A 7,757-nucleotide genomic window follows, 5' to 3' on the forward strand; every position below is an offset into this window, starting at 1 on the left:
CTTTCTTTGTCACAACCAATTGGTTCCAATCAACTGTGATAAATAAAAATATCGTCTGTACATATACAGACCCTCGAATTGAACATCCTGAGCAGGTGGTTAGGATTGTGGAAGAAAAAATAAGTTAGTCTGATTTAAATGCCTTATAATTAAAATGAAGATTTTTAATTTAACATCTACTTTAAATACATATCTTGAAAGGAGTGACACAGACTTTTAAAACAATTGGCTTCTGGCTAAACCTCAACAAACATGTTTGCATTGAGGGTAAAAAGCGGAGTCATTTCAACCATGCCAACAATCAGCGTACTCTTTCTTATTATTGATTTTTTTTCTTGTTGATTTTTTTTGTAGCTCCTTAGACCTGAGGACAGCACACATTTCTTGGTTTTTATCTCGATGGTTGTTGCTGATTAATGAATAAACAGACCAGACCAGGGTGATCAGATCACAACGCACTGCCATGAGAAGTGGGATAATGAGATGAGAGATAAACATCCAGTCTAGTCCCACATAAAGTGGGAGATGTGGTCACCCATATCTGTTAGGCTGTTTGTAAGCATTGATACTATTTATTTGTAATGCATATTTAATTAACTCACAATGTAGCTAATATAAGATTTAAAATTGACACGCTTTCCTGAGTATTTTCTCCAGTTAAAACATTAACAGCTACTATGTATTGAATGTCATTTTTTATGAAGAGGATTAGAACACCTTGTGCTGTTGTTCAATAACTAATCACAAAAACAATAACGATAAAACAGCTAATAAACATATTTAGTAACTTGACAACTTTGTAATTACTGCAAAACTTTAATAGTAATTTTTCAAAGCACATTATTTGATCAGACAAACAAAAGTACAAAACAGAAATTCTCTTAATTACAATATTTTACAAGGAAATGTGAATGACAGATGACAGGAAAACTGATATAATATGTATGTGGTATAAGATGAATATAGCACTAGGATCTTTTTTTTCCTTGACTCCGACCTGACCGCAGCTGGTCTTCCACATATATTACACGTTGGCGTATACTGATTCATCCCAGTCAGTCTGCACAGAAAAGACTGCTTAATTCACTCCAGTCTTTGACGCATGATTAGATTAAATTTTAAAAAATACAAAACTTTACCTACCTCTGTGTTCCCATACACACTGTCATTGCCGTAAATGTCATTGCAATGGACATCCTCATAGTTCTCCTTCCTGTACAAAGAATGCAAAAAGGAAACAAGTTTGGCTTTTTCCTCTACACACAAATTATATCAAATATTCATCATTCATGTTTAATAAAGAATAATGTTTTTTTTTTTTTTTTGTTTTTTTTTTACTGATTTGAAGAATTAAAACCTTTTTGTTTGGGCATAACGAGGGGGCTCCGCAGGTCTGTCTGACCTCGTGGTGCTTAAGTCAGATTTTGGCGTGCCGTCTGATTGCCCCCTGCTGAAATTTAAAACATCAGGAGAAAAACTAAGACTTTCCAAAACCTCTAAAATACAACATTAGCATAACATCGCAACAATTAGAAGCAGATAAATATTGCTTTATTTTATGATCATATTTAAAACAGGTATTGACATTTTACATGACTTGAACTTATACCTGTTAATGTTTTAGAGTGTGTAACTTGTCCTTAACAACTTACCATTTTTTAACAACTCCCACTCCAATGGCTATCAGAATTATCAGAACAATCACACCTGCTCCAGAGGCTATGAAAATATTCTGCATGTTGTCTGTTCAAAAAGAAAACACATTGAATATTTTTTGTTTTGCCATGTAAATATAGAGTGATTATAATCTATGCTGTTTTCTTGAGATTCAAAGTTTTTTTTCTTACCATTAACAGGTAAAAAGAGTGTGAGATTAGAATTTCCCAACGTGTTGTTTGCCAGGCAGTGCACAAACTTGAAGGACCCAAAGTCTGTCTGCAGAGTCCCAGTAGTAACAGAGCCATTTTTCTCTACCTTGCTGCTTGGCAGGACTCTGTCACCAAGAACAAAATGGACCGTGCTGGGAGGCCTGGATTGTACGATGCAATCACACTTTACTATGCCGTTATATGAGGAGCACTTAGAATAAGTCTCAGTGTCAGGGGCATCTGTTAAGACAGCAGATATAATTAGGATCTAGCAGATAACCATACATTTATTATATACAGTGGGGCAAAAAAGTATTTAGTCAGCCACCGATTGTGCAAGTTCCCCCACCTAAAATGATGACAGAGGTCAGTAATTTGCACCAGAGGTACACTTCAACTGTGAGAGACAGAATGTGAAAAAAAATCCATGAATCCACATGGTAGGATTTGTAAAGAATTTATTCGTAAATCAGGGTGGAAAATAAGTATTTGGTCAATAACAAAAATACAACTCAATACTTTGTAACATAACCTTTGTTGGCAATAACAGAGGTCAAACGTTTACTATAGGTCTTTACCAGGTTTGCACACACAGTAGCTGGTATTTTGGCCCATTCCTCCATGCAGATCTTCTCGAGAGCAGTGATGTTTTGGGGCTGTCGCCGAGCAACACGGACTTTCAACTCCCGCCACAGATTTTCTATGGGGTTGAGGTCTGGAGACTGGCTAGGCCACTCCAGGACTTTCAAATGCTTCTTACGGAGCCACTCCTTTGTTGCCCGGGTGGTGTGTTTTGGATCATTGTCATGTTGGAAGACCCAGCCTCGTTTCATCTTCAAAGTTCTCACTGATGGAAGGAGGTTTTGGCTCAAAATCTCACGATACATGGCCCCATTCATTCTGTCCTTAACACGGATCAGTCGTCCTGTCCCCTTGGCAGAAAAACAGCCCCATAGCATGATGTTTCCACCCCCATGCTTCACAGTAGGTATGGTGTTCTTGGGATGCAACTCAGTATTCGTCTTCCTCCAAACACGACGAGTTGAGTTTATACCAAAAAGTTCTACTTTGGTTTCATCTGACCACATGACATTCTCCCAATCCTCTGCTGTATCATCCATGTGCTCTCTGGCAAACTTCAGACGGGCCTGGACATGCACTGGCTTCAGCAGCGGAACACGTCTGGCACTGCGGGATTTGATTCCCTGCCGTTGTAGTGTGTTACTGATGGTGACCTTTGTTACTTTGGTCCCAGCTCTCTGCAGGTCATTCACCAGGTCCCCCCGTGTGGTTCTGGGATCTTTGCTCACCGTTCTCATGATCATTTTGACCCCACGGGATGAGATCTTGCGTGGAGCCCCAGATCGAGGGAGATTATCAGTGGTCTTGTATGTCTTCCATTTTCTGATGATTGCTCCCACAGTTGATTTTTTTCACACCAAGCTGCTTGCCTATTGTAGATTCACTCTTCCCAGTCTGGTGCAGGTCTACAATACTTTTCCTGGTGTCCTTCGAAAGCTCTTTGGTCTTGGCCATGGCGGAGTTTGGAGTCTGACTGTTTGAGGCTGTGGACAGGTGTCTTTTATACAGATGATGAGTTCAAACAGGTGCCATTCATACAGGTAACGAGTGGGGGACAGAAAAGCTTCTTACGGAAGACGTTACAGGTCTGTGAGAGCCAGAGATTTTCCTTGTTTGAGGTGACCAAATACTTATTTTCCACCCTAATTTACGAATAAATTCTTTACAAATCCTACCATGTGAATTCATGGATTTTTTTTTCACATTCTGTCTCTCACAGTTGAAGTGTACCTCTGGTGCAAATTACTGACCTCTGTCATCATTTTAAGTGGGGGAACTTGCACAATCGGTGGCTGACTAAATACTTTTTTGCCCCACTGTATGTTTGAATGAAAAGAAAAATCTCTTCTGTTGTTATATTTCTTGTATTGTTTACTTACATAACACATTGAGCTGCACGGTGCTTGATTTGACTCGTCCTTCCTCATTGACAGCAGTGCAGTACACGGCCTCTGAGTTTCTGGAGACATTTGACATTGTGTAGGTTTGCCCCTTATTCAGCAGAGCACCAGTTTCACTGTGCCACTCATAGCTGCTGACAGGGTTTGCATCACTGGAGCACTTCAGGTGTGCAGTCTCTCCCTCATTAACATCTGACTGGTACTCGACCTTCACATTCACTGGAGCATCTGCACAGAAACATTTAACCCTTAATGTTACTGTGCAGCATTTTAGTTTATTTTTCATACAATCAGGTCAAAGTTGAGCTTGTTTCAATATTTTGACGTGGTGTAGCAATAAAAGAAAACTTCAGAAACCAAAGAGATAAACATAAATGTTATGACAAAATATCAAAGCCAATGTTACATATCAACCAGAAACATTTTATGATTTTTTTCTGTTCAGATTTTTTAAAAAACATTTAATTTTCAGTCTCTTTGGTTTCATTATTACATTTTTTTGCCCCGATAAAAAAACAACAACTAAAACTTTATATAAAACTGTGTCCCATCTTTTAAAAAGTTCTCACTAAATTACAGCATTTACAATATTTAAGGGATTCTTTTTTAATAATAATGGATTGGATTTATATAGCGCTTTTCAAGGCACCCAAAGCGCTTTACAATGCCACTATTCATCCACTCTCACATTCACACACTGATGGAGGCAGCTACAGTTGTAGCCACAGCTGCCCTGGGGCAGACTGACAGAAGCGAGGCTCCCATATCACACCATCGGCCCCTCTGGCCAACACCAGTAGGCGGTAGGGTAAGGTGTCTTGCCCAAGGACACAAAGACCAGGACAGAGAGCCCAGGGATTGAACCGGCGACCTTCCGGTTACAGATGCGCTTCCCAACCCCCTGAGCGGTCGCCCCGTTTTTAACATCAACATGTTGTTAAAGCTGCACACTTACATTTTACTTTAATTGTCTTGGATGGTTCCCGCTGCTTTCCTCCGTGGTATGTAACTCTGCATCGTAAAGGTTTGTTGTTATCAGTGCGGTCTGAGCGAAAGGTCAGAGTAGATGTTGCTTTCCACTGGCCATTTTGAAGATTCTGTGTCTGAAAATGTTGCTCTCCAGAGTGACTCCAGTGGAAATCAGGTGGATTTGTGGGGCAGGAGTGAGACACAGAGCAGAATGCAGATACAGTTTGACCCTCCTTTACCTCTTCTTGCACAAAGAAATCAGTGGGATTTGGTTCACCTGTTTTAACGAGAACACATGAACATCATATAACTGCTGTAATGCAACACATGGCACTTGACGCATGTGGCAGTTGATGTCATGTTTTATAATGACTGGGCTTGTCTTTATTGATAAAACATGAATAAGAGTCCATTGAGGTGACCAACACAAAAAACATTAGCTTTTTCACAAAATCTAAGAAGGTAAAATGTGGGAAAAAAACATAAAAAAGATATTTCCTGCCTCATTTAGGTTGTTGTCTACGGAGCCCCGCAGGGGACATGGGAGAGAAAAAAATTAAGACGGACTTTTGCGAGATCTCGCAAAACAAACTCGGGATCTCGCAAAACTTTTAGCCGCATTCTTCGGACGCCGGCTCGAAGCCGACCGGGAGGTCGAGGCACGATGTGCCGGGAAAGCGGTGTTCCTCCCGGCTGTAGTGGGTCTCAACCTCCCGTTAGCTCGAAGCTAAGAATGCGGCTAAAACTTTTGCAAGATCTCGCAAAAGTTTTGCGAGATCCCGAGTTTGTTTTGCGAGATCTCGCAAAACTTTTGCGAGATCCCGAGATAGTTTTGCGAGATCTCGCAAAAGTCCGTCTTAATTTTTTTTTCTCCCATGTCCCCTGCGGGGCTCCGTAGTTGTCCACAGGAAAAAATAAATAATTTATTTATTTTGCTTAAAAATATAAGATTTAAAAAAAGTAGGGGCTTCATTTGGCATGATTTTCTTACTGTGTCTGCACTTTTCCCAACCAAATTATAATTTTTGTAAAAAAACAACAACAACAACTTGTTAACTGTGTGGTAACATCACACATCTGCTTAAAGAAATTTGATTAAGCCTATTTTAATACCAAAAATGAAGAACCTGAAAACATTTAAAATTAATTTATATTAATTGAGCACATATCTTTCTGAAAATAAAAAAAAGCCTAGAAATAAAGAAAGGCTTATGAGACCTACAAAATGTCATTTTTTACAGTATTAACTAAAATTTTACTTACCGATCATTGAAATAGAGACTTTGTTATCAGAGTAGGAAAACTTGTTTGGACCTTCTAGTTCAATCCTGAAAAAGAAAGGTCCGCCATCACTTTGCTGAAGATTTTCAATCATCAGAGAACAGTTTTTCTTGCTGAGGTCTCCCAGAAGTTTTGTTCGTCCCCTATACTTCTCCATAGTGTTAGACTCAGTTGGATGATAGATGACTTGGTCATCAATCCTCCAAATCCCTGTGAATGTATGGGCCGCTATATCTGGGTAGTTATAAGAGCAGGGGATCACCACACACGAGCCAAGGAGACCTTCCACTGAGGATGGCACATCAACTGTCCAGGATGATTCCGTTTGAGTGGCTGCAATAAATTGCACAATAAAATGGAGTGAAGTGAGGCGCAGAAACAGGACAATCGATAAGAGAAAGAACGCTTAAATGCATGAAACAAAATGCACATTCCCCTGAATTAGTTCTAGAATTTCTGAAAATAACTTCATACAAAACGCAGAACATATCATACCTTTGAAGCAAATGCACATGAAAAACACAAGCTGCTGTAAAGCATCCATCTCGTCTTCTAAAAAATAAAGACTGCATGGGTGCTTTCATTTCCTCCAGGGGAGAAGTGAAAGGTTTGGTTTCCTTCCTGCTTGTATTAGCCATTGCGTTCGCTTTACCCCAAAGTCCCATGCATGTATTATGGGGAAAGCTTGTTTTATTAATTTATCAATGGACTCTTCACTGGATTGATTATAAGTAGTTTCAACACATCTACAGAGCTATTTGTTAGTATAAGCTCAGTTTTCCCTTTGAGCGAACTTTGAACGACCCCCCCCCACACACACACACACACACACACAAAAAACTCACCAGTTGACCTAAAAAACAATAGACCACAAAGTATGAGACCAAAAAAGCAGCAAATGAGAGGCTTTACATAGCTGTTTAGTAGGCATGCTTACATTTTACAGACCATGTATGATATATGCAGTACAATGTATAGAAGCATCAGTAAAGCAATGTGTGTCAAATACTAACAGCAAATTACCAAAGCATCAAATTAAAACAGTACACTGTGTCGTGTGTTTAACTGGTTCTTACACAATCCCAGAAAGAAATAAAATTGTTTTGCTTTCATTTCACAAAAAAGGGTTAGTTTTAAATCGGCATGTTAGTCTCATTTCCTCTTCACACTTTGAGAGACGAGACAACTCATATACTTGTACCAGCAGCACCAAGGCTCCTTTTGTTTACTCATCACAACTAGGTTTCTTTTTTTTTATATTTTATTTTTTTTTAATAAGCAACCTACAGCGGGGAAAATAAGTATTTGACACATCAGCATTTTTATCAGTAAGGGGATTTCCAAGTGGACCATTGACACAACATTTCCACCAGATGTTGCCATCAAGCCAAATATTGACGTCATACAAACAAATCAGAACATATAAGTATACAAGTTAAACCACAATAAATAAAGTGAAATGACACAGGGAATAAGTATTGAATACATGGAGATAACAAGGGGCAAAATGACATAGAAAGCCAGGAGATCACCTGAAATCTGTCAGTATTGATAGAGAAATCCTGTCCCCTATCAGTACTAATTGATATCAGCTGCTTTAGTCCTAATTGATGGCCTATAAAGGCTCCTCATTACCCAGAAGGCACACAGGAAAGAC

General features: G+C 39.2%; 1 protein-coding gene across 1 annotated transcript; it reads right to left on the reverse strand.

Moving 5' to 3' along the window:
- Nucleotides 1-1,012: 1,012 nt before the first annotated feature.
- LOC146622319 (sialic acid-binding Ig-like lectin 14) lies at nucleotides 1,013-6,644 on the reverse strand. The gene is made up of 9 exons (XM_085365049.1): nucleotides 6,596-6,644; nucleotides 6,083-6,433; nucleotides 4,806-5,096; nucleotides 3,830-4,078; nucleotides 1,848-2,108; nucleotides 1,653-1,743; nucleotides 1,358-1,450; nucleotides 1,144-1,213; nucleotides 1,013-1,060 (listed from the first exon to the last, which is right to left on the reverse strand). Exons 1-9 carry the CDS (start codon nucleotides 6,642-6,644, stop codon nucleotides 1,025-1,027), a joined length of 1,491 nt encoding a protein of 496 aa, XP_085221175.1. The 3' UTR covers nucleotides 1,013-1,024.
- Nucleotides 6,645-7,757: the final 1,113 nt, after the last annotated feature.

This window comes from Diplotaxodon limnothrissa, linkage group LG11, assembly GCF_057381915.1.
Source record: "Diplotaxodon limnothrissa isolate DT_005_m linkage group LG11, D_limnothrissa_male_GT1.1, whole genome shotgun sequence".
NCBI lineage: Eukaryota > Metazoa > Chordata > Actinopteri > Cichliformes > Cichlidae > Diplotaxodon > Diplotaxodon limnothrissa.

Bases quoted from the DNA above. Each gene is read 5' to 3' on its own strand.
- LOC146622319 (XM_085365049.1), bottom strand. From the start codon at position 6,644: ATGGATGCTTTACAGCAGCTTGTGTTTTTCATGTGCATTTGCTTCAAA. The intron at 4,079-4,805 runs GTAAGTGTGCAG...GTTTCTGTGCAG, and splicing joins CAAGACAATTAAAGTAAAAT to ATGCTCCAGTGAATGTGAAG. The intron at 2,109-3,829 runs GTAAGTAAACAA...CTGTCTTAACAG, and splicing joins CGTGCAGCTCAATGTGTTAT to ATGCCCCTGACACTGAGACT.